We start from the raw sequence: 27,662 nt of genomic DNA on the forward strand, positions 1-27,662 counted from the left end.
AATTCCCATCTCCTTTTCTTTTTGCTCCTTCTCTCCCTCTCTTTCTTTCCTTTTTGTTCCTCCTCCTCTCCATCTTCTCCTCCTTCTCTCCCTCCTATTTATTCCCTTCTCCTTCTTTTTTTGCTCCTTATTTCTTCCTCTCTCTCTTTTTTCCTTCTTGTTTCCCCTCTTCCTCTACTTCCTTCCTCTCCCTCTCTTTCTTTCCTTCTTGTTCCTCCTCCCCATCTTCTTCTCCTCCTCTCCCTCCTTTTAATTCCCATCTCCTTCTCTTTTTGCTCCTCTCTTCATTCTTCCTCTCGCTTTCTTTCCTTCTTGTTCCTCCTCCCCTATCTTCTTCTTCTCCTCTCCCTCCTATTTATTCCCTTCTCCTTCTCCTTCTCTTTTTGCTCCTTCTTTCTTCCTCTCTCTCTTTCCTTCTTGTTCCTCCTCCCCCATCTTCTTCTTCTTCTCCTCTCCCTCCTTTTAATTCCCATCTCCTTCTCTTTTTGCTCCTTCTCTTCATTCTTCCTTTCTCTTTCTTTCCTTTTGTTCCTCCTCCTCCTTTCTTCCTCTCTCCCTCTCTTTCTTTCCTTCTTGTTCCTCCTCCTCTCCATCTTCTTCTCCTCCTCTCCCTCCTATTTATTCCCTTCCCCTTCTCGTTTTGCTCCTTCTTCCTCTCTCTTTTTCCTTCTTGTTCCTCCTCTTCTTCTTTCTTCCTCTCTCTTTCTTTCCTTCTTGTTCCCCCACCTCTTCTTTCTTCCTCTCTCTCTCTTTCTTTCCTTCTTGTTCCTCCTCCTCTCCATCTTCTTCTCCTCCTCTCCCTCCTATTTATTCCCTTCCCCTTCTCGTTTTGCTCCTTCTTCCTCTCTCTTTTTCCTTCTTGTTCCTCCTCTTCTTCTTTCTTCCTCTCTCTTTCTTTCCTTCTTGTTCCCCCACCTCTTCTTTCTTCCTCTCTCTCTCTTTCTTTCCTTCTTGTTCCTCCTCCTCTCCATCTTCTTCTCCTCCTCTCCCTCCTATTTATTCCCTTCCCCTTCTCGTTTTGCCCCTTCTTCCTCTCTCTTTTTCCTTCTTGTTCCTCCTCTTCTTCTTTCTTCCTCTCTCTTTCTTTCCTTCTTGTTCCCCCACCTCTTCTTTCTTCCTCTCTCTCTCTTTCTTTCCTTCTTGTTCCTCCTCCTCTCCATCTTCTTCTCCTCCTCTCCCTCCTATTTATTCCCTTCCCCTTCTCGTTTTGCTCCTTCTTCCTCTCTCTTTTTCCTTCTTGTTCCTCCTCTTCTTCTTTCTTCCTCTCTCTTTCTTTCCTTCTTGTTCCCCCACCTCTTCTTTCTTCCTCTCTCTCTCTTTCTTTCCTTCTTGTTCCTCCTCCTCTCCATCTTCTTCTCCTCCTCTCCCTCCTATTTATTCCCTTCCCCTTCTCGTTTTGCTCCTTCTTCCTCTCTCTTTTTCCTTCTTGTTCCTCCTCTTCTTCTTTCTTCCTCTCTCTTTCTTTCCTTCTTGTTCCCCCACCTCTTCTTTCTTCCTCTCTCTCTCTTTCTTTCCTTCTTGTTCCTCCTCCTCTCCATCTTCTTCTTCTCCTCTCCCTCCTTTTAATTCCCATCTCCTTCTCTTTTTGCTCCTTCTCTTCATTCTTCCTCTCTCTCTCTTTCCTTCTTGTTCCCCCTCCTCCTTTCTTCCTCTCTCCTCTCCTCCTTTCCTTCTTGTTCCTCCTCCTCCCCATCTTCTTCTCCTCTCCCTCCTTTTAATTCCCATCTCCTTCTCTTTTTGCTCCTTCTCTTCATTCTTCCTCTCTCTCTCTTTCCTTCTTGTTCCCCCTCCTCCTTTCTTCCTCTCTCCTCTCCTCCTTTCCTTCTTGTTCCTCCTCCTCCCCATCTTCTTCTCCTCTCCCTCCTTTTAATTCCCTTCTCCTTTTCCCTCCTCCAGGGGGCGCCCCTCGGCCGTCCGAAAGCGCTGCCCGTCCGACAGTGGGCTTTGCGCGCTCTCCTTAGAAGAGCGAAGAGGAGGCGGGGCGCTGCGTGCGGATTGGTCGGCGGCGGGGCGTATAAATGCGGCCACAAGGCGGAGGGAAACAAAGCGAGCGGGAGAAGAAGAGTCAGCTTGGACGGGCGAAGAGGGAAAGAAGCAGGGAAGCGGACCGAGAGCGTTTCCTCGCCGTCACCTGGGCTTTGGGTTTATTCGAGCCGACCTCAATGAAGGAAAGAAGAGCCAGCCAGAAACTCTCCAGCAAAGCCATGATGGACCCGAACCAGAACGTGAAGTGCAAGATCGTGGTGGTGGGGGACACCCAGTGCGGGAAGACGGCGCTGCTCCACGTCTTCGCCAAGGACTGCTTCCCCGAGGTATGTCCGGGAAACTAAGTAGCAGATCCTGGGTGGAATGAATGTAGTTGGAATAGACACCAGCCCTGGCTCCATGCGACAGTATATGCAGCCCTGGGAGTGGAGTGCTTCAGAGAGGGCTGGTGCCTGATTCCGTAGCATTGAGCCGGCGACGGGCTTCAAACTGCATTCACTTCACTACAGCCAAGGCTGAAGTTTCCATATACATCGGAACCGGCTTCCTAGAACTCCAGGGGAAGTTACTTTTGACTAGATCGTGTTCTTGCAGTTCCTGGACAGCAGTTTTAGTAGGGAATATAGCAGGCATGGGCAAACTTGCGCCTTCCAGGGGTTTTGGACTACAACTCCCACAATTCCTAACAGCCTACCGGCTGTTAGGAATTGTGGGAGTTGTAGTCCAAAACCCCTGGAGGGCCCAAGTTTGCCCATGCCTGATCAACATTGTTGAATGAATCCAGTGGCTCAATGCTATGGAATCAGGAGTTGTCCTTTGGTGTTGTCAAACTACAGCCTCCTTGGGTTGCTGGGAGTTTGCTAGGCTGTGTGGCCATGTTCCAGAAGCATTCTCTCCTGACGTTTTGCCTGCATCTACGGCAGGCATCCTCTGAGGTTGTGAGATCTGTTGAAAACTAGGCAAGTGGGGTTTATATATCTGTGGAAAGTTCAGGGTGGGAGAAAAAAACTCTTGATCTGTTTGAGGCAAGTGTGAATGTTGCAATTGGCCGGCTTGATTAGCATTGAATAGCCTTGCAGCTTCAAGGACTGGCAGCTTCCTGCCTGGGGGAATCCTTTGTGTGTGTGTGTGTGTGTGGGGGGGGGGTGTTAACTGGCCCTGATTGATTCCTGTCTGGAATTCCCCTGTTTTCAGAGTGTTGTAGTTTATTTACTGTCCTGATTTTAAAGGTTGTTTTTTTTTTTTTTGTTAGATGGCCCAGATTGTTTTCTGTCTGGAAACAGAGTGCCAGCTGTGAAAGTAGACACCCTCAACAGATAGATCTGGTGGAAAAATAGAGGGCCTTCTCAGGGCCCTTCAGACAGGCCCTATATCTACGGATCTGATCCCAGGTTTTCTGTTTATTCCAGATTATCTGGCAGTGTGGACTCATATAACCTAGTTGAAAGTAGAAAAACTGGGATCAGTTCCTGGGATATAGGGCCTGTCTGGAAGGGCCCTCAGCAGCTGCCTGTAGGCCCTGGTAGTTCCTTCTGAGAAGTTAGACTGGTGCCCTCCCTACATTTTATTTTCACAAAGAAGTAAAGATCATTCTGCTTTAATGATTAACTATAGAAGGCCTGTCCCACCGGATAATCTGCTGGATCTTGCTCCTTGATGTACTGGAATGTGTTTGAATTATATCTGTTTGTAATCTGGTTTTAATTTTTGATTGCTTAATCTCATTTTAAGATTTTGATGAAATGGTTTTTGGATTTGTTGCAATGAGTCCCAAACTGAGGAAAACGCAAGATAGAAATAAATATGATAATGTGTTGTTGAAGGCTTCCATGGCCAGAATCACTCGGTTGCTGTGAGTTTTCTGGGCTGTATGACCATGCTCCATGACGTTTCACCCATACTCTTGCAGGCATCATCAGAGGTTGTAGGGTCTGTTGGAAACTAGGCAGGTGGGATTTACATATCTGTGGAACATCCAGGGTGGGAGAAAAAACTCTTGTCTGTTGGAAGCAAGTCTGAATGTTGCAGCTGGCCATTTTGATTAGCATTGAATAGCCTTGCAGCTTCAAAGCCTGGCTGCTTCCTCCCTGGGGGAATCCTTTGTTGGGGGGTGTTAACTGGCCCTGATTGATTCCTGTCTGGAATTTCCCTGTTTTCAGAGTGTTGTAGTTTATTTACTGTCCTGATTTTAGAGTTTTTTTAAATACTGGTAGCCAGAATTTGTTCATTTTCATGGTTTCCTCCTTTCTGTTAAAATTGGCCACATGCCTGTCAATATGCTTTCAATGGCTTCTCTGTGTATTTCAATGGCTTTCTCCCAACCTGGACTTTCCACAGATATATAAACCCCACTTGCCTAGTTTCCAACAGACCTCACGCCTCTGAGGATGCCTGCCATAGATGTGGGCAAAATGTCAGGAGAAAATGCTTCTGGAACATAGCCATATAGCCCTGAATACTCACAGCAACCCAAATATGATAATATTTGGAGACATAAGAGGTCAGATTTTTTGGAGAGGGGATCTCTTTTATTCCTATTTGTCCTTGTTAGCTCTTCAGAGTGCATCTCCACTGTAGAATTAATGCAGTTTGACACCGCTTAAATTGCTGTGTCTCAATGCAATGCAATCCTGGGCACTGTAGTTTTACAGAGTCTTTAATCTTCTTTGCCAAAGAGTGCTGGTGCTTCACCAAACTACAAATTCCAAGATTGCATAGCATTGAAGCCAGGGCAGTTAAAGCAGTGCTAAACTGCATTCATTCTACAGTGTAGATGTGCCTTCATTCACCCGGTCTGATGATGATGTAATTGATTACAGTGTTAATTGTTCTAAGATGCTAATGTTGTGCTTCTCTCTTTTCTTTCTTGCCCAGAACTATGTGCCCACAGTGTTTGAGAATTACACAGCCAGTTTTGAAATTGACACACAAAGGATAGAGCTCAGTCTCTGGGATACTTCTGGTAAGGGATCTGCTACAGAACCAGAATGCCTCTTCCGTTTCCATGCCATTCAGTTGACTCATACTGGGTTTGTGCAATAATTATAAACCGTGGCAAAAACCTCTGTTAACACCCTGCGGATGAATGGATTATTTGCCTTCTTGCGCACTTTTTCTTTTTTTTCTCTCTCCTCCCACAGAGGTTGTGATCAATCTTGGTCACTTCTTTCCCGCAGCCTTCCTTTCCTCGCTTTCCTTTTACACTCTTTCTGCCGTCTGGTGATTGCGGTTACGTTTACCTGACTTTGCCCTCTTGAAAGGTTCTTGGGATAATTAGCCAAACAGATGGGAGAGGGTTATTAGGGCCTGTCGCAAGCCTTTCATTTGAATATTTGTCACCACTGCTGTGAAAAGCAGCATGTGTTCTCCTTTTGGTAATAAATGATTATACAGAAACAAGAAGATTAGCAATTACACCAGTGCCTGGGTGTCATTTTTCTCACTCATCCCTCCAGCCCTTCCCAACTTTTTTTGTTTCTCTCCCCATCTCCACAAATATCCCCCCCCCCAAATGTTTGCACTGAGTGTTATATATTCTAGTGGGCCTAGGCAGGTAAATGAAGTTATGGGTGGAAACCAGCACTTTTAAAACTAACCATGACCAAATAGTAAGGAAAGCTTAAGAAGTGGGAGAGCTCTATAATAGTTGTAATACATTATATACAGTGACATGTATAATTAGGTGCCATTAACAGAGGTGGGCAACAGGTAACTCTGGATTTACTAGTAATCACTGAATGCATTGCAATTTCGACTTTGGATTGTTGAAACAGGAGCAGCAATAAACAAACACAAGACCTTCAATTAGGCAAAGACAAAGCTCAAAAATTGCATGGACATACTGGCTTTGGATCTGTAATTACAAAAAATATATTTCCCAGAATATGCATTAAATGTATGATCTGCTTTAATTTTCAACATGGATTTGAAGTTCTCTTAATCCAGTGGTTTTCAACCTGGGGTCCCCAGATGTTTTTGGCCTACAACTCCCAGAAATCCCAGCTAGCTTACCAGCAATAATAATAATAATAATAATAATAATAATAATAATAATAATAATAATTTATACCCCATTTTATCTCCCCAAAGGAGACTCAACACGGATTTCTAGGAGTTGAAGCCAAAAACATCTGGGAATCCCCAGATTGAGAACCACTGTCTTAATCAGTAGAGGGCTTTTGAGGTGCATCAGCAGACTTCTTTCTAAGCCACTATTTTGAACCTGGTGCTGACTGGCAGGCCTTGGTGTCTTAGTGAGGCCCCATATTGGGATAAAGATAAGATTTATAACAGACATGGGCAAACTTTGGCCCTCCAGGTGTTTTGGACTTCAGCTCCCACGATCCCTTAAGGATTATGGGAATTGAAGTCCAAAACACCTGGAGGACTGAAGTTTGCCCATGCTTGGTTTATAAGCAAATAAATGCCTCCCAAATTTGAGGAGTGCCTGTACTTGTGTAGAATACTATGAATATATGGACCTGTTGTATGCTGTTGGACTGCAATGCCCATCTACTTTAGACATAACCAAGAATAATGGGAACAGTAGTCCTTCAATGTATGGTAGGCTACAAATTGCATGTCCCTCTTTGAGAAGTAATTGGTCAGTTTTCAAATAGTCACAGGATGTGTAGATATGGATACAAAGACTGAAGACTGGACCTAGGGCAGTGGTTCTCAACCTGGGGTCCCCATATGTTTTTGGCTTTCAACTCCCAGAAATCCTAACAGCTGGTAAACTGGCTGGGATTTCTGGGAGTTGGAGACCAAAAACATCTGGGGACCCTAGGTAGAGAACTACTGATCTAGCGGTTTATGTGTACAAAACATAGATTGGTGGTAATGATCAATATAGCCTGTCTTATTAAATTATGGCACAGGAAATTACTGTTGTTCGTCCTTCCTCTAGTAACTTGTCAAGCAACTTTCCCAGAATGACTGCCTATCCCATGTATCACTTACTTTTTTGTGCCTTTGCTGCAGGAGGTGCTGTGGTGTAATGTTAAACTCCTGTCATTTCCTTGTGCTCTGTTCTAAGGCAATGGCAGTAGGATGGTGAGAAAAACCAAAAGAGAAGCACAACTGGGATCAGCGAAAAAGACAGTTTTAAAAGTGTGTGTGTGAGGAATAGATATTCTAACGAAAGATAGCCACAAGTTGTATTCTCTGGAGCCACTGCCGTGACTACAGCTCTTTAATACAAGTGTCCCAATTTTCATAGTATTGACATAGCAGAAGTAGTTAAGGACAATATTAGATGGACTCTCTTGGTGGTTCCCAAATATAGGTCCTCCAAGGATATGGGACTTCAGCTCCCAGAAGCCTCAGCCAACATTGAGTCAAGAATTCTGGGAGATGAAGTCCAAAACATCTGAAGGAGCAGAATTTGTGACTCAAAAGGGACTATGGCATTAATCGGTGGAATTGAGTACATTTTTTTCGTGTCAGAAGTGACTTGAGAAAGTTCAAGTCGTTTCTGGTATGAGAGAATTGGCCGTCTGCAGGGACGGTGCCTAGGGGACGCCTGAATGTTTGATGTTTTACCATCATGTGGGAGGCTTCTCTCATGTTCCCGCATGGGAAGCTGGAGCTGACAGATGGGAGCTCACCCCACTCTCCAGATTTGAACTGCTGACCTTTTGGTCAGCAGTCCTGCCAGCACAAGGCAGGACCCATTGCGTCACCAAGGCTCCGAGGAGTGCCTGCATTTATGTATGTATGTATTTAGTACATACAGCATGAGCATCTGTTTAAGTAAGGCCATTAAAACTCTAGTTAAAGTTGGACTTTGGAGTCTATGCCACATGCTGCTTCTGGTTTGTGCTGGGCTTTTCGTGGAAATGTGGTCACCTGAAATGGTGACCATGAGGTGTGAGCAGAGAAAGTATGAAAACCAGATTAGGCACCTGCTTTGACATCTCCATGGCTATAACTCATCCTGACAAATAGTTGTGGTCAAATACATCTGGATAAGACCATATGGCTTCACTTGGCTCATAACAACTAAATCAGGAGGGGTACTTACAGGAATGCAAATCATGTGAACCTCCAGATATTGTTGGACTCCAACTTTCATCAGTCCTAGCCAGCACAGCTAATGCCAATGAGTGCTGAAATTCAATATCTGAAGGACCATACAATTCATGTCCCTGGTATATCAGTCAACCTAAGAAACCCCTTCTAAAAAGCCCAAGACAAACGTGCCATTCTCTATTGGCTGTGAGAGATCTACCATATATCTGAGAATGAGTGCTGATGAAGCTTAAAGGTTTTTGTTTTAAAGGTTTTGCAAAGAAAAACATTGACTTTTTTTCATGTCAGGAGTGACTTGAAAAACTGCAAGTCGCGTCTTGTGTGAGAGAATTGGCCGTCTGCAAGGACGTTGCCCAAGGGATGTTTTGATGTTTTACCATCCTTGTGGGAGGCTTCTCTCGTGTCCCCACATGGAGTTGGAGCTGAATAAAGGGAGCTCATCCATGCTCTCCCTGGGTTGGATTCGAAACAGATCAACAACCCAACCTTCAAGTCATCAGTCCTGCCGGCACAAGGGTTTAACCCACTGCACCACTGGGGGCTCCATCAATTGACTGATGAAAGGACTGTACTATTATATGCTCAAGCAGAGGAGTTTTTAAAAATTTTGCTCCATCTGGTGGCATTTTATGGCAGATTAAAGGATCCTGGAGGAGTTCGAGGGGCTCCCAAGGAGATGGAGACAAAGGAATGTCCGGGGCAGTGAGCACAAGCAACAAGGGAATGCACTGGCTCTCATTACTTACAGGCTGGACAAATGCAGTAATGGGGGGAGACCACCCAGTGCGGTAGGCATGCACCTAAGGGCAGAGAAACAGAAGGAATGATCTTTATGATAGAAACAAAAAGTCCAGTTGAATTATTCTGGGGCGTTGCAGAAACATCAAGAAGGACTGCACCAACAGGATTTATACTTCTTTATTGTCCTGGCAGCCAACAAGCACGAAATCTGTTGGTATCACCTAAGGCTGCCCTACAGGAAAGGGAAGTTCAAGGCAGCAGAAAAGGATGAGAGTGGCAAGTCTGGGCTTGTCTCGTAAATCCGGCAGCCCTTGTACAGCTCTTTTGAAGAAACCACAATTAAGTGCTTTCTGCCTTGGCGGTCTTAACAGCACATTACTGCTGTTGGCATCCTTGGAATGTGCGTACTTCCAGATGTGGATGACAGCTGGGAAGGATGGCTTTTCTGGTTCTCTTTCTTTTCATCCCACCTCCTGCCAGAGAAGAATGTTTTCTGCCTTTGTTGCTCCATTGCACTTAAAACTTAGCACTCCATTCCTGCCCCATTGCCATAGCAGGAGCATTCACTTGAAGCGGAGAGGTGCAAGAAATACATTAATGCGGTGAGGGAACCAGTGTTAATCAAAGGCTTGCTTTTTAATTTTTTCTTCCAACAAGTTACAACTTTCATAGGCCCCTTCCAGACAGCTGAATAAAATCCCACATTATCTGCTTCGAACTCTACTTTACCTGATATACCCCAATGCCATGGAATAAAGAAGGCCATGGAATAAAATCAGGACAGTAAGTAAAGAACAACACACAGCTGAATAAAATCCCACATTATCTGTTTTGAACTGGAATATATGGCAGTGTGGACTCGGATAGCCCAGTTCAAAGCAGATATTGTGGGATTTTCTGCCTTGATATTCTGGGTTATATGGTAGTGTGGAAGGGCCCATAGAGTACAGCCCATTTTCAGGGTAGGATATGAAAGCTTTATGTCTTTTAAATTTCATTCATGTCCAGAATTCAGTGGGGGGTTATTCAGAATAGATATGTTTTAGGTTAGGCTTCAACTGACACGTGCTATTCACTACTCAACTGTTGTAGAAATTGGTTTCTGGGATTCAGTGGTGGATTTTTCCAAGAATATAGGTGCTGTTCCTTATTGTTCTCGACCTGGAACAGTGTATACTCCCATATCTGTTGAAAATGAAAATGATTTCAAGCAGAACTTTGACTCAAAACCTTGAAACACTGTTCTATAATTCCACCTTGTTGCCCCAAGTATGGATTTTAGTACCTGTTGGCTATCTGAATGTCAGACAGAACTTGGAAAATTACTTTGTTCAACCACCAGAGTCCCATCGTAATAGTATTTCTAAGCCTCAGTTTCAGATTGCTATATTGCCACAATTTTTATTTTGGTTCAAGATGCAGATGAGACCCATCTACTATTGCTAATACCATTGATTTAGTCACAATCCTGCATCAGGGCCCATTTGTAACCTTACCTCATTCTTGTGTTTGGAATCAAAGAAATAATAAAGATCACAGGTTTTGACACCAGATAACCAATCGGTATCAAATCCATATATTTCTGAGGTAGACTGAATAATTTCACTTATCTGTTCAGATATAAAATCCATTAACAAATGGACCTACTTCTAAGACTCCCTCCATACGGCTGAATAAAATCCCACATGTTTTGCTTTGAACTGGAATATATGGCAGTGTGGACTCAGATAACCCAGTTCAAAGCAGATATTGTGGGATTTTCTACCTTGATATTCTGGGTTATATGGCTGTGTGGAAGGGCCCTAAGTGTGTGTGTGTGTGTGTGTGTGTGTGTGTGTGTGTGTGTAGATTTGCAACTTGACTCTGTTAGTCTATGGGCCCTTCCACATAGCCATATAACCCAGAATATCAAGGCAGGAAATGCCACAATATCTGCTTTGAACTAGGTTATCTGAGTCCATGCTGCCATATAACCCAATTCAAAGCAGATAATGTGGGAATTTGTTCAGCAGTATAGAAGGGACCTAAATCTGGGTTGACGGCACACATTTTGCAGTGAGGTGTCAGTAGTTAACTACATCACAACTGTACAAGGTAGTAGGATAGTAGCTGAATGGCAATGAATATTAAGGACAGCCTTAAGCATTTTCAGTATTTTCCTGTTATTTGGGGCCAGCCATATTGGAACAGCAAATTGTAGCAAAGTCAAAAACTCTTCTTATTTGCCAACTGGAAATTCCTGAATTCAGCAAGAGTTTCTTCATTTTGACTGGAAGGATGCAAACTTTGTTTTGACATCAGCATTGCACTGTTTAGAATATGCAACTACAATGATAGGAACATGCAATATTATATTATTGGAGCACATTTCCCCTGCTCTATATTGGCAAGGCATACAAGAAATAATGGCCTACATTTAATGATACCACTTGGGAGATAACTTTCCCTTTTTTAACATTCTGGCTGAATTTGATAGTGATACTCCCAAGACATTAGGATATGACTTTATTAGTCTCCAATGTTCCCACTAAATGACTGTGTTTCCTTTAAATTATCAGTGAAAATGTCCAAATGAGCCATGTCCTCAATTAATTGAAGTCAATGGCAGTTTGACTTTTACATTTATACGTATTTATGGATATGATTCTGCTCCTGTTGTAACTGAGGGTCCACAAAAGAAAAAGCACAGGGTGACATTTTTGCATCTCTGTCCAGACCTGACTTCATTGAAAATTGTTAAAGGATCATTCATAGACTGAGTTTTGAAGTCTTTCCTGTGGAAGATCGCACATCATTCTGTTGCTGGTCTAGAAAAATACATTGACCCATTTCCTGAAACACCATTAAATGATGTAATATGGAGAACTTTTGGTTTTTCAGCTCCAATCAGATCCATCCACCATAATCAGTGACTGTTGGTTTATTGATTGGGTTTGCACCCCAGCTTTCGCCCTAATGGGTCTCAGTGGGATTGTGGAAGTTAGTTTAACATCTTTGGAAAGCTAATGGTTTCCTACTCCTGTTTAAGAGTAATGGTGGCCAGACCTTTTAATAGAGGTGACATAGGACCTGAGAATGCTGCTATAGTGCATCCTAGAATACATATGTGATTTTGTATAATGTAACTTCCTTCTAATATGTTCAGGGGAGGAGGATATTGTTTCAGATAACGAAATCAAAGCTTGCGTGTGGCCCTGTTTCAATGCTATAGATAATCCTAGATCAAATGTCTCCTGCTCAGATATGCCCCAAATACCCATGTCTATGCTTTTTGAAAACTGTGCCATGGATTGATTATTTACAATGTAGAGCAACCTAATGTTGCCTGAGTATACAGAATGTTTTCATCTTGTGCCATATGGTTAGATGCATCTGTGCTCAAAAGGGCAGTTTGGTGATATTACTATAATTTTAGTCACAGAAAGAACTGAGTTTTAACACATTTGGGGAAATCATGTATTTCATTCCCCCTCCCCCCCATCATAGTAGCTGAAGAATAATTTTCAGTAAATGATATATAATTCCATGGACATACTTATATGCTGTGCTATGGCAGTAAACGAGCTCATTTTTAGCAAGATCGTTTCAGAGTAATATATCATTTGGAACTCAAAGCACCTTGAAGTTTTATCTAATGGAATCCATAAAGACCATTGACCTGCTTCCAGCTTCTGCTGAATATCCTATCAGAGCTGAAGCACATGTTTTATATTCTCTCATTAAAATGGACTTTTTAATAAAAAGCATTCCAATTTCACAGTTACCCAGTAAACCTGTGTAGCCAAAGACACCATCTGTGAGCTTAATGATATTCTTTATGCTTTGTAAACAGTAGAAAATTGAGGAAGGCTAACATGAAGACTTGGGTGGAATATTCTCACCAAGGATACTCATGGTGGCATGGCTTGGAGACGGCATGTAATTAAAACCTGGAGGATTTCATAACTTCCGAGCAAATTGATTTGGCTACGATAGTACTGCTCACTCTGGCTTTCGTTCTATGTAGAATGGATTATAGATCAGAGAAGCTATGTTACTCCCTGAAGCATTTTGCAGAAGTCCCAAAATGTTGGCGTGATATTAAATTGATGCTAATTATTGAATGAAGTTAGATTTTATGGCTGTACCTTACATGCATTCTCTTTTTTCCCTTGGCAATTGATCACTTATTTCCCTGAACCCTTCAGCTGAAAAAAAAATGAGGATAATCAGTCTTTAAAAAGTTGTGTATCAGGTACTAGATGTCAGAAGCTTCACTTGCCTAACAGGCAGCCTATTTATTTATTTACAGTTCTTGCTTACTGATTTGGAGAGCAGTCTATCATCCTGAATGAAATGAAACCTTGTAACTCTTCTTATATCCTGAAAATGGAAAAGTTGCCTGCTTCCTTTACAGTGATCAATGTAATTGACTTTATGCCTGCCCAGATCACTGATTTAAAAGCTGGCCACCAAAGCTTAATTGGATTTTAAGGGGTACTTTGCCCAGCAGAGCCTTGGAGATGAACATGTAAACTGATAACAGACCAGCTTAGGGAATTGGTAATGGGAATGAAGGAGTCAGCCTTTAGCCCTAAGGTCACAGCCAGATATCTGAACCAAGGAGTGGCCACGGGTTATTACTCTGTCATTGCAGTACTTTTTGACACTGCTCTATAAGAAATAGAAACAATCGCATTTTCTGTGGCACTGATTCATAGTATGTCAGGGAAGAAGCCAAAACTGGGGTGTAGGATAGGGAAGGAGGAATTTCCCTCCTGGACTGTTGTAGAAAATTATGGAAGGAAAGTGACCTTCTCAGGGATGTTGGCCTGCAAATCCCATCAGGATCAGGTCTACTCTACATAATGGGTGGTGGTGGTGGTGGTTTGAGTCTAACAACATCAGGGGCTGCCACATATTCCTCACTCACATAGATATTTTGTGTTTGCAAAAGACCATGCCAATGTTCCTCATTCTCTGGGTTTCCCCCCCTCTCTACATAACTGTTTAAGGCCCATAGTTTCTCTTTTGCTTCCAAGAATCCTGAAAATTGTAGTTGGCAAATTCTGAGAAGATTCTTAGGGCTCCTCATAAAATGAGCGTCACAGGCTTCCTTGGGCTGGCAAGTCTCTTTATGAAAAGAAAATGCATGAGTCTGTTAGTAGTTGAACCACTTGGCACATGCTCCTGAATATAAGACATTGCTGAGTCACCACCCAAGATCGGCTCCAGATCTGTAAGAGTGGATCAGAAGTTCCAGCTGGACAAAAGACTCTGTAGTCCCTTTAGAGACCTTGGATTTGTTTTGGCAGTTCCAGTGAGAACCATCTATTGTTCACTTTAAACATTGGACAGACCCACTGGGGTGTTTTGTTGGTACATCGTGTTTCTGGTTACTTTAACTATGGTGATTGTTTCTGAGGTCTAACATTTCCCTTATCTTGGTGTGTTTCTTGGTAGTAACTCCACCCTTTTTATTGCCATCCATTTCAAGGGCTTTCACAGCCCCACACCCTTCCGTTTTCTAGGACAGGTCAGGAAAAGATTTCCATGTATTGTCACAGCACATTCTTTAAAGTTTATGGACAGCTTCACCAATGTTACTGGTGACATGACTACCATGGGCGTTCCTTGTTATCTTCCATCACTATCCTGCCCTTTCCCCATTTGGAATTTGGTTACATAACTACAGATATACCTTTACCTTGAATACTAGCTGAAAAAGTGGCTTTATTACTTACAGTACCTTTTCCTGTTGCCATTGCCTAGTTATTCCCTTTTTGGCAATACTTCCTTTTGCCTCTTCTGTAATTTAATTCTTTGATTTCATTGAATGCTTTACTGACATTTTTTTTTAAATGTTCCATTGTCTACTGGTTTTGTGTAAAAGTGCCTTGTTGCTGACATAGAAAACAGGGAGGGTTAAAGTCCGGCGAAAGAGGGGGAGGTAGAGAAAGACAGTCAAAAGTGATGGTCTGAACAGCAAACCCCACTCATTGCTGCTGAGAAAACCCTATTCTGAAAGGTCTGGAAGGGAGGAGGAAACATCCTCTATTGATTGCAAGTAGTGGAAAATTCCGCTAGAATCAGTGACTAAAGGAAGTGGAAGAAACTGGTCTGACTGCACACAGAGGCAACATAATGACTTCCATTAAAATCCAGCTATATATGTCCCCAGCACTTTCCATAGTAAGCCACATGTCTGTTGTGTCCCATGAGCATTTAGTTGAGCTATACTGAATCAGACTGATATTGTTGGCATACAATAAGAATTAAAGATTCAACTGTGTTGTCAAAGGCTTTCATGGTCAGAATCATTGGGTTGCTGTGAGTTTTTCGGGCTGTATGGCCATATTCCAGAGGTATTCTCTCCTGACGTTTCACTTGCTTCTATGGCAGGCATCTTCAGAAGTTGTGAGGTCTATTGAAAATGAGACAGTGATGTTTATATATCTGTGCAATAATTTCACAATCTCTGAGAATGCCTGCCATAGATGCAGGCAAAATGTCAGGAGATAATGCTACTGGAACATGGCCAGGCCTGTAGCGAGGGGGCGGTTTTAGGGGTTCAACCCCCCCCCCCCCCCCGAAATTTTTCAGGTTATAAAAAAAACCTGGTTTACTCATGAATTTTAACTGGTTAACCAAATCCCCATGCTAAGTCTATGAGACACAAAACATTAAGAGTCCCTCCAAGCACTATCTCAAGCAGATATTGACAGGTTTGTAGCGGGGAGGGGTGTGTGCTAGGGGTTAACCCCCCCCCCCCCCGAAATTTTCAAAACCCCTCCCGAAATTTTTTTCTGGCAATGGCCCTGAACATGGCCATACAGCCTGAAAAACCCACAGCAACCCAAAGATTTGACTTTTTCTCTTCTGTTTTGGTGAGCCTGATCAACTCCATCTTGACAATAGCTGAGATCTCCCGATGACCTGTATTTTTTTTTTGCTGAGCTTTGTTATTAAATATTACTAATAATTACTGCTAGCTTGCAATACTATCCATTCTACAGTAGAGGCCAAGGGTAAAGAACCTTGTTCACACAAATTCCAGTGGCAGGCAAGGCCAAAAGTGGAACTGAAAACACCCACATATATTACTGTAAAGCTCAGAGTTCAAGTTAATCAGCCTGATTTTGCTAGAAATGCTGGAACTACAATATTATGTGTCTAGGGCCAATAGCTAGAAGTTATGGTTATGTTCAGTGCCAGACCCTGAGAACATCCTCTTAAACAGCAAACAAGCTCTGGCTACATGGTGTGCCGGTCACATGGACCACAGATAAGGATTATCATGTATGCATTAGATATTCCTCATGGGCACTTTGTCATTGTTTGTGTAACTTTGAAGTTCTATAAAATCCTGATGTTTGAAATAAACATTATCTTGACCAGTGCTGTGAATAAGTTGGACTGAAAGCAGTACTGGTAGATTCTTTGCCCAAAGTGAATGGTTGTTGTCTGTTTTCCTTCCTGCTCAGTTTCAGAGCTCATTCCAGCTCCATGTCCCATCTCGGGGATACAGAAGGGCTGATATTTCAGTCCTGTCCAACAGTATAAATGTATAAAAGGAATAGGCTTACTATAGAATGAAGTTGCCTGACATACTCACTGGAGTCAAAACTGTATCACTGCTGAATATGCATTCATAGTTTCTTTGAAGTTTGTATATGTGTGTGAGAGAGATAAAAACAGACAAAATCTGGATCTGAAGCTGTGTTGGCGTAACAGTGATTGTATCAATCTGTGCATTCAGTCTGTGCATTCTCTCTCCTTTGGGCCTGGTTTCAAATTTTCTTAAACCATCTTGTGGAAAAAGCTGGAACAGAGCGCTATTGAGCTTCATTGAAAAGGATCTGTTTAGACTTGATGCGCATTCCCAAGATTCCTCAGGCTCTGAGGATTTTCATCTGGTAAGGAGATTGGAATGATGAAATGCCCTATTGAATTCTATCCCAGCAGCTTTTTGTTCCAAGCTCCTCTTTCTTTGGGGAGCAATAAAGGATGCCAGTATTGCTGCCTGAAAGAAACCAGAAAACGTATTGCATCTAAAGCATGCAATTTCAGTGTCCTCTTAAAGGATGCACTTAAAGCTGCTCATTCATGGCCTCACATTCTTTCCCAGAGAAGAATGCCAGCTTGTCTTATTTATGTGAAAACTGCATCTGCTTGTCTCAGCATGCAGCATTGTTAATAGCATGAATTTTCCCCTTCAAATCTTTGGCTCTGCAAATGTAATCACAGACCTGACTTGGAAATCTGTGCACACCATACATATAGGCATGTACATATATGGTGAGCTAGATCTCCTGTGAAGTGGTGACTAAGTAGTTAGGTATGTGTTGAAGGAATTATTTTTTTTAAAATTCTCTTCTCTTGAGCAAGCAATGTCTCTGTGCAAATGTTAATGATCCTTCAAAACAAAGATCTTATCCTGCCTATACCTGCCTTGAAGAATCTCCTGATGAGAAGGGAAAGTGGCACCCACGCCTAAAGCTGCATGATAGTTGTAGGTGGAAACTGCAAGAGAAGATGCACCTGCCGTGCTCTGGAATTTAGTACATATCAGTCTGTAGCAGGTGTGGGCAAACCTGAGCCCTCCAGGTGTTTTGGACTTCAACTCCCACCATTCCTAACAGCCGGTAAAATTTGGCTTTAAACCAGTGATTCTCAATCTTCCTAATGCTACAACCCCTTAATATAGTTCCTCATGTTGTGGTGTCCCCCAACCATAAAATTATTTTTGTTGCTCCTTTATAACTGTGAGTTTGTTACTGTTATGAACCGGAATGTAAATATCTGATATGCAGGATGTATTTTCATTCACTGGACCAAATTTGACACAAATACCGGATACACCCACATTTGAACATTGGTGGGGGTAATAATTTTGTCATTTGGGAGTTGTACACAGAACTCCCATGACCAACAGAAAATATTGGAAGGATTTGGTGAGCATTGACCTTGAGTTTTGGAGTTGTACATCCATTTGGGAGTTGTACATTTGAGAGTTGTACACAGAACTCCCATGACCAACAGAAAATATTGAAGGATTTGGTGGGCATTGACCTTGAGTTTTGGAGTTGTACATCCAGAGAGCACTGTGGACTTAATGATGGATCTGGTCCAAACATAGCACATATACTCAATATGCCCAAATGTGAACACTGGTGGAGTTCAGGGAAAATAGACCTTGGCATTTGGGAGTTGTAGTTGCTGGGATTTATAGTTCACCTACAATCAAACAACGCCTTGAACCCCACTAATGATAGAATTGGGCCAAACTTCCCACACAGAACCCCCATGACCAACAGAAAATACTGGTCTTTGGTGACTCTTTGGTACCCCCCTCATGATCCCCCGATTAAGAAACACAGCTGTAGACAGTGTGGTGATGAAAGATACAGGTACAGTCCAACATCTGTATATTGAATACTGTCTAAATACTGCAACAGTATGGTACAAACAAATAACATTTTCTCCATTTAGATCTGTTTGGCTTTAGGTCAGACCAAGCAGAGGTTGACCATTTTGGGTTGGCTTTTCTGAACAAGCTCAAAATTGTTATCAGCAGCTCCCTGTACCACAAGTCTTTTTTGTGTAGTATACTGGTTGGAATAAGATTTTGGAGATCCTTGGTCAAATCCTCACAGAGCTGTGAAACTCATTTAGAATGACTAAGGTGTTCTAAAAACCATGAATTATAGTGAAGTTGCTGATAATGTGCCAAGAGACAAAGAGGTGTCTTTTGATCATTTTAGGACCCAAATAAAAAAAAAGTGACTTCCAAATATTTGGGGGGATGTGGGGGAGAGGTACAGCTGTTGGGGGTTCCAACGAGGTACAGCGCAACCTCAACTCTACAGGTGTTCACACTTGGGCTAGCTAGACAAATAGTCTTGTGCAGTGGTTCTCAACCTAGGGTCCCCAGATGTTTTGGTCTTCAACTCCCAGAAATCCTAGCAGCTGGTAAACTGACTGGGATTTCTGGGAGTTGTAGGCCAAAACACCTGGTTGAGAACCACTGGTCTTGTGGGTTAAAAGGCAGTGTGATGTCCTTATTGGTATTGTCTGCTGTGTTGGCTATTAACTACTCAACTGCCTCTGCAGAATGAAAATCTACACTAGTGTCTAATATAAGAAATATAGGCACATGACTTTTGTACCTTTGTTTGCATGATTCCCTACTTGGCACTGATGTTAGTTCCCATCAGAATCCAGTGCAACTACCCTTGACCCAAGCCTATTATTTCCAGAAGGGGATTAGCCTTGATGTTACAAATGCATACACACAATATACAAAATATCGCAAGGACATGCTTGTAGTAATACGGGTTCTCAAAATCCTCCTTCACAATGCAAATTTCAGTCCCAGACCAGTGATGTGTTTTATAACATAGGCTTATACATACTGTTTTTAATTCCTGGAACCAGGACTAATAAATCAGATACTGTGCTAGGAAGGAAACATCTCCTTCCTGAAGAGGTTAAAAATAGCTTGTTGCACATTTTACTCTTTTGCTGAAAGATGAGCATAATGTTAACTTATGCACAGAAGTTGCTTTTCTGAAGCAATATGTGAGTACACAATTGGAGCAGTGGAAAACTTGCAGGAAAATAGCAGTCTAACTTGTCCTAACCAAGGCTTCAGTCCATATGTTCCTGTTTTCTTCAAAAGCAACATTCCTCAAATTCTTTCCTGGTGATCCTTTGCAGTCCAGCTGGACTGCTTTCAGATGAATTCTTTTCATTGTTTACCTCACTGCTGTCCTAAAGCAGCAGGAGCTATTTTGCAAGATGTTGGAGGGGAGGTGTTGTTATGCAAAAAGTGTTTCTAATGCAATTAATTTGTACTTTCTATGAAAGCCTTAGGAATCCTGTTTTCATTAATCCTTATTATTTAAATGGCAACTAGACTAATGAGTGATTAGCTGATCTAATACTTTTTGATTCTGTATAGTATGATATGCTTATCCACAGATTCAGGATCTATGGTTTCACTTATTTGTGCTCCCAAAAAATCCCTCCCCTCCCAAAAGTGCTTCTGGGCCTCTCTAGGTCCTCAAATGCAGTTCTGTGGTATGCTTCTGGTCCAAGTATAGTCAAAATATAGAGTCATTATTGTCCATGGTTTCAGATATTCACAAGGGAGGTCTTAGAACATGTCCCCAATGGTTATGGGGATTCATAAATACCATATGTTTTAATACGGGATGTAGCGATCCTATCATGAGACTGGATGGCCATCTGTCGGGGGTGCTTTGAATGTGATTTCCTGCTTCTTGGTGGGGGTTGGACTGGATGGCCCATGAGGTTTCTTCCAACTGCGTGATTGTATTATTCTATGCCAATGTTGGGCTTATTTTCTAAGGGCAGATATTTTTGTAAGGAAAACAGCACAATACCACACACCATGGACAGGTTCAGGGCGGTCTCAAGGTTTGCAGAGTTATAATAATTTTAGGTGGAAGAAAATGAAAAGAAGTCCCCTTCCGTTAAACCAGCCCAGTGAGGACTGAGTATGCTTGGTGGTCAGCAAAGTGTGGCCAAGAATAGAAAACAGAACAGTGAAGAAGGGAATGGAGTATCTTAAAAGAGGATTTAGCTGACTGAGACTGAAAATAAGCACTCAACATCTTGTTGCAGATCCCACTTCTCAGTGTTGAGTAGTAATTATGCCTTTAAAGTCCAGATTCTTGGTGGAGGCATTTTAACCATTTCAAAGTGTTTAAGTCATTGAGTTCTATAACAGCTGGCCTGTTTCAGCAAGCTTTTTATTTTCGGTTGAACTAGCCAGAATGGCTAGAGGCAAGACCAAAACTTCGCTGCAAAAGAGAAATTCCTTATAAGGAATTTCTATATCATCTAGTGGTTTATTAAGTTGTGTATACTTGAAAAGATTTATACTGTTGATATATGATATAAATATGCCAGTGATACTGTATTTTCACAGTTGCATATACTGTACATGTATGCAATCCTTGGAGAAATTAGGTATGATAATTTCCCAGGCAGCATGGCTTTTTAGAGGCATTTGGTTGGTTACTGTGGAGATCGGGATGCTGGCCTGGGTGGTCCATTGCACTGATTAAAGAGTCTCTTTTATTGTGACCTGCCAAGTTTTTCCGGTTCTAGGACACCATCTCCAGGAGGAAGTTTTTGGTGTACTGCTATGCATAGTTGGCAATTTGGCTTGTTGTCTCACAAGTTATGCAACCTTGCCATGCATCCATGGGATTTTTTTTAAATATTTCAGAGGAGGATGACATAGCTTTTCCCACCAGACTGAGTATCTATGGATTTGCTGAAGCAGCAGTAAGTGTCTGTGTGGAGCAGGACAAAAAGATCTTGATAACCTACAGCAGGACTGAACAAATGCTCCAGGGCCAACACCAATTGCCTCCTTCCCAATGGAAAATACAATCCTGTTGCCCCAATTCAGAAGTGATGTGACAACTCATTGAATTCAGTTTTGGTTGGATATTGACCATTTTGAGTCAGGAGCAAATCCCCGCCCAACCACTGTGGATCCAGTAGATTTGAGGTCTTCCAAGGTAGTGGTTCTCAACCTGTGGGTCCCCAGATGTTTTGGTCTTCAACTCCAAGAAATCCCAACAGCTGGTAAACTGGCTGGGATTTCTGGAAGTTTTAGGCCAAAACATCTGGGGACCCACAGGTTGAGAACCATTGTCCTAGGGACTGAAGGAAGCAAAGTATGGGTTGGGATGCTCATGGGCCATGGCTTGCACTTTCTCTACCCTGATTTACAGCTTACAAATGACTGGTACACATTACTACAATTGTTAGTACACAAATTTAACCAGTTTTACAAACACAATCATCTAATCTAATGGCATGGTCATTCTAAATAAAGGAGAGGGAAATTAATACACCAGATTATATTGGACTGCACCTCCATCATTGCTCACCCTTGGCTGTGCTAAATGGACCTAATGGGAATCTCTAGAAGACCACAGACCTTCCAGACCCTGTTAGAAATAAAAGCCAGGTTGGTTTTTAGGGGTTTTTTGTTGCTGTTGCTGCAGCTGCTATGTAAACCAAGTTTAATTTCAATGCTTGGAGACTTTAGAAGTAGCTTTAGTCATTTGGATTGACCAGAAGGCTTTCAAATACTTTTTTACTTTGAATGGGAGCTGAAAACTGTGTGCCTGTGAGAGCTAGTCTGCATACTGTCTCCCCATATGCATCAGCTATTGGTACATGTTTGCTCACAGGAATGCTTTGCAGAAATGTGGAGACATTCAACAGGGCTGTGGGTTGACCCATAAGATGACCCCAGCATACCAGTCAAAGTAAAATAGAAGCTCACAGTGTCACTGTGATGGGGATGGTGACAGTTCCATTTGAAGGTGATGTATATAAATATAGATAACAGTTGATGTGGTCCTCTTCTGATTCTGATTTGGAATGATACCTTGAACTGGTAGGACTTGAAGATCCAGCATTGATACATACTCTGTAACATAATCTCTTATGGCACATCATTTAACAGCATGCACTTAATGTTTCTTTTTCACTTACACAATTCTAACAGATTTCATTTCATTTAACAGGGTCTCCTTACTATGATAATGTCCGCCCACTTTCCTATCCAGATTCTGATGCCGTCTTAATTTGTTTTGACATTAGCCGTCCAGAAACACTTGACAGCGTATTAAAAAAGGTAAGCATTCAGAAATAACTGCAGATATGTGTGCAAAGCTATGAAATGTCACTGCTTCCAACTGTATATATCTACACTTAGGTAAAATATTTTTAGTAATGTTTGTTCACAGAGAAAGTATATTTCTGTTTATAAATTAAGAGCTTGGAAGAGTTACTGTTCAGACAACAACGTTCCAAAGCCCTTAGACAGGGCTATGTTGGTTTGGGGATCCTGGTCATTGACATTCATAATAACTTTAATGAGTTCTGGTTTAGGGTGATCTTTAAAAACAACCCAATAGATTACTGTAAGAATAAGATGAGATTAATGGTTATAATCAAAATGGATACAGGCAGTAAATGGTTAGATTAGTCTGCCTCTGCTGGGCATACCGTATATGCTTGTGTATAAGTTTGAAAAATTGATAAAAATCAACCCCAAAAACCTGGGTCAATACTGGAGGTGGAATAGAGTGGTATTGGCTATTTTTATAGGGGCTTGCTGTATAGGCCCTGCAGCAGTGGAGATGATGGCAAGCTCTGGCTGCCAGGCACACCATATTCTTTCGACTCCTCACTATGTTACTGAATGTTGCTCAGACCAAAAAAAAGTTAGGAAGGAGAGAGGGCTACCTTTATTTTTCACAGATATTGCTTACCAGAGATAGTCATAGGCACGTAAACAGCAATCTTGGCCAGGTTTACCATAAGGACTCCTGCACCTTTCACATATGCATTCCTGCTTGTGTGCCTCTTGGTGTTGCGTGTGCCCTAAATTTTACCTTCTCTAAGTGGGCTCCTAGGTTTCATCCCCAACTTACTCACAAGTCATAGTAAAATCTGTCCTCAACTTATATACATGAATATACGTGGTAGTTGGAGGAAAATTCTGAGAGTGCCTTGGACCGCAAGAAGATCCAACCAGTCCATACTCAAGGAAGTAATGCCCGACTGCTCACTGAAGGGAAAAATATTAGAGGCAAAGATGAAGTACTTTGACCACATAATGAGAAGACAGGAAAGCTTGGAGAAGATAACGATGCTGGGGAAAATGGAAGGAAAAAGGAAGAGGGGTCGATCAAAAGCAAGATGGATGGATGGTATCCTTGAAGTGACTGGCTTGACCTTGAAGGAGCTGGGGTTGGCAACAACCGACAGGGAGCTCTGGCGTGGGCTCATCCATGAGGTCACGAAGAATCGGAAGCGACTGAATGAATAAACAACAACATAAGTGGTAGTTACAAATAGAGAGCTCCCTTTGGCCTTCTAGATGATAGTTGGATTCTCCCCACAGCTTCATGGGAGGAAAGGTAGATATCTGAGAAAAGGTGTTGTATACAGATGGAGTGTTAAGTCCAAGAGATTTTCAGGAAAATGTTTCTTGGGATTCTTGGCAGCTCTAATGCTGTTGAACACTCACTGTTTCATGTGATTTCTGGAAGCCATAAAAGAATGGGGAACCTTTGTTTTTAAGATGGTTCAATCTATATTCTGGAGTAAGGAAACTTTAGCCTGAACCAACATGGCCAGTAGCGAAGAGTTATGGAAATTGCAGCCCAAAACATTGGGAGGCTGAAGATGCCCCAGTCCTGCTGCTGTGTTTATGTGTGGCCAAGCCTATGGGATCACTTACAGCCCTCTCTTTGCCTTGGCAGATTATGGGAAAGGGTGCAGTATTTCTCTCCTCCAAGAGAAATCACTTAGCTGAGCCAACGGCTACTCCCCTTTTCACCTTCATTTCCTGCTACCCAGTTCAGTGATACTAAAACAAACAATTCTCATGCTTTCAAAATTGCTATCACTGCTAACATCAACACCAATTTGGAATCAAGTTTTTCTGTGTGCTGAAAACATAATCTGACGTACAGAGAGTGTCAACCCGGAAGAGCAGGGAGAGTTCATCTCAACATTCTGACTTGGGGCACATCTTGTGACAACTGCCTTCTCTCAGCTTGAATTTCTGCCTACCACGCCCACCATTGCTTGCATTACAACACAAAAAACATGATAGCACTGCTCTTGATTTAAAATGGGGAGGAATTAATTTCCTTCATCCATGTTCCACAATTTTTTTCTAATCTTAATGCAGAACCCCCTGCCCCTTACTACTCCCAATTAAAAGGTATCGTGTAATTATTGCATGTGAAGCCCCCAGTGGTGCAGTGGATTGAACTGTTGAGCTGCTGAACTTGCTGACCGGAAGGTCAGCATTTCCGCTCTGGGGAGCAGGGTAAGCTGCCGCTGTTAGTCCCAGCTTCTGGCAATATAGTAGTTAAAAAACATGCAAATGTGAGTAGATCAATAGATTCCGCTCCGGCAGGAAGGTAACAATGCTTCATGCTGTCATGCCAGCCACATGATCTTGGAGGCATCTACGGACAACACTGGTTCTTCGGCTTAGAAATGTTGATGAGCGCCACCCCCCGGAGTCGGACATGACTAGACTTATTGCCAGGGGAAAAAACCTTTATTTTACTTTAATCATTGCATCTTCATTTCTCCCATGATTGATTTTCTGTGTTAACAAAAGAAGACAAGAGAAACTAATGGGAAATGAAGGAGGGCAAAAGAAAGATGGCCTGTACCCTTTTAGTAGTTTAGTTGAGTTGACTCAACATTAACTAGTTTGTTCAGTGGATATTAGCATGGACTAACCAATTGGACTACAAGGCCGTATAATTATCTGGCACTACTGTAAAATCTTATGAATTTAGCAGTGTAGATGAATAAGAATAACCTCATTTAGAAGTGCATGAGCACACAATGAAATTTGGGTATTTAGCTATCCTAAAGGTCTGATCTTAGAATTGAAGTAGAGTCAGTCCTGATTTGAACTTGGATGGGAGATAACCAGTGCATGACAGGTGATATGAGCAATATTTCAGAGGAAGAAACTGGCAAAACTACTGAATATTCTTTGTATAAGTAAACCCCATGAAATTCATATGGTTTGCCATAAATTGACAATTAACTAAAAGGTGCATACACACACGACTTTCATCCTTACACCCTTGTTACAGCTGTCTTTCTCATCATTTCCCCAAAGAATTTCATGGCAGACTCTTCATGTTGTGAGTTACAGCACATCAGCTGAAAACAGTGAAGTATTCAGTGTGTGTAATCAAGCAAAAATGAGTTGTAAATCCAGTGGGACTTAAGTGGTCCTGTGGATGTGTTTTTTCCTTATACAATCAGGAATAGTGGAAAGTGATTGATTGCACAAAGTCCCATGTACATGCAAGTCATATGTGCCCAGGTTTGCTACTAGAGGTGGGGAACCTTTGACACTTATATTGAACTACAGCAACCATTCTTCCTCACTCTTGAGACTTCTAGAAATTGAAATCTAAAAGCATATGGAAAGCTGCAAGGTATCAACCCTGCTCCATAGAAAATTTAAACCTAGAGGGTGTAATTGTGGGTCTCTCAATGTCAGTGGTTCTCAACCTGTGAGTCCCCAGATGTTTTGGCCTTCAACTCCCAGAAATCCTAACAGCTGGTAAACTGGCTGGGATTTCTGGGAGTTGTAGGCTAAAACACCTGGGGACCCACAGGTTGAGAACCACTGCCCTATGTGATCTCAACTATGCATTGAAATAGTATCTGAAGGGCTTGTGCATCCTTTAATTCCATTGGTTTAATGGTAGTTAGTATGGGTCAACATTACCTGTGGTGGTATGGATCCATTTTATACCCTATTTCTATATATTCTGTAACATACCCAATTCTAGAAATGCTGCTGATATAATCCTTTCACAGATTGGATGTTTTTATGCCTGTGTATGCAGATACTTTGTATTCAGGGCTACAATGCAAGTTAAGTTGTGCATCACACAGATTATGTCACATGTGTGACATAAGTTAAGAACATATTTTATCTAATTATATACTTCAGTTAATAATTTGGGGAATTGTTTAAACTTGCTTTAAGAAACTCCCTTGATTATATATTTTCCATCAGTTGAGTCATAGGGAGGGAGTAACCTATTCCATGGCAGCTGGCCTATCTGTAGGGAATGCCAAGCCTCATATTTCATGTCTGTACTCTTTCTCCAAGCAAATCTCCTGAGGATAGTAAAGTCTTCATGCCTTGAGTCAAAGTAGTTGCAGTATAGAAATGTATGACATCTTCTGACAAGCAAACAGCTTTCTTTCTAATAAAGATTTTCCTAGTCACTTTCAGAGTGTCTCATATGAAAAGTAAATTGTAGAATATAGATTTTTTTTAAAAAGGTTATAAATTACGCAAAGCATTGTTTTCTTCCATATCTGATCATTTTTGCATGGTGGGATCTTTGTGACATCCACTTTCCTTTGTGTTGAAGTTCTTGTGGAAATTGGACTTGCACATCTATATGTCAGAATGTGGAGAAAGTTCCTTTTTAAACTACAGTGCCCAGAATCCCTCAGTTAGGATATGGAATTCTGGAAGATATTAGCCCAGAGAAGTAACATTTTAATGCTCTCCTTCATGCCTAGAAATTGATCACTGTTTCTGCTATCTGGAGGTGTTCAACAGGTTGGGAAATGACAAATGTTTAATTCCACAGTTTCAGTATAATGTACATGTATTTAAATGATGATACTAATGACTATGAAGGAACAGCTCTTTAAAAGATTTAAGTGCACAAAGAGATTCATCTCATTATTTCTGTGGCAGCAGGAGACTAACAAAATAATATTTTTGCAGTGGAAAGGTGAAATCCAGGAGTTTTGTCCCAACACCAAAATGCTGCTTGTGGGCTGCAAGTCTGACCTTCGCACAGATGTTAGTACGTTAGTGGAGCTGTCCAATCACAGGCAAACACCAGTATCATATGATCAAGTAAGTACAACATGACATTTTGCTTGTTAATGACTTCATTTTATTCAGTGGGTTGTGAGGATACAGTAATTCAAGAAGTGCTAGGTATATCAAACTGATTTTGATCACTTTATCATTGCTAGAAGTCAGCCAACTGATTCTATGCTTTTATGACACATCAAGGCTGCTGACACGTAGTACTTTGAGATGGAAACTAAGTACAATACTTGTGCTGTCTATGGATTTTAATAGGTTTCATCTCTAGTGCCCCCAAGTTGAATTAGGAAAGTTTGTAACCCTGGAGCACGGCTGAAAATCAATTCAAATAAGGCAGATTCCCATGTTCCAGGAATCCCTGGTGGCGCAACAAATTAAATTGCTGAGTTGCTGAACTTGCTGACTGAAACATCAGAGGTTCGAATCCAGGGAGCGGGGTGAGCCCCAGCTTCTG

General features: G+C 41.9%; 1 protein-coding gene across 1 annotated transcript in view; it reads left to right on the top strand.

Annotated features, from left to right (window-relative positions):
- Window positions 1-1,952: 1,952 nt before the first annotated feature.
- The window catches only part of rnd3 (Rho family GTPase 3), a 33,364-nt gene continuing 7,654 nt past the window's right edge, over window positions 1,953-27,662 (top strand). The window contains exons 1-4 of the mRNA XM_062966224.1: window positions 1,953-2,312; window positions 4,861-4,948; window positions 22,317-22,426; window positions 27,098-27,232. Coding sequence (XP_062822294.1) covers window positions 2,019-2,312; window positions 4,861-4,948; window positions 22,317-22,426; window positions 27,098-27,232 — 627 coding nt within the window. The 5' untranslated portion in view covers window positions 1,953-2,018. The remainder of the gene's footprint in view (window positions 2,313-4,860; window positions 4,949-22,316; window positions 22,427-27,097; window positions 27,233-27,662) is intronic.

The sequence above is a fragment of the Anolis carolinensis genome, chromosome 1 (assembly GCF_035594765.1).
Source record: "Anolis carolinensis isolate JA03-04 chromosome 1, rAnoCar3.1.pri, whole genome shotgun sequence".
In the NCBI taxonomy this organism is placed as follows: Eukaryota; Metazoa; Chordata; class Lepidosauria; order Squamata; family Dactyloidae; genus Anolis; species Anolis carolinensis.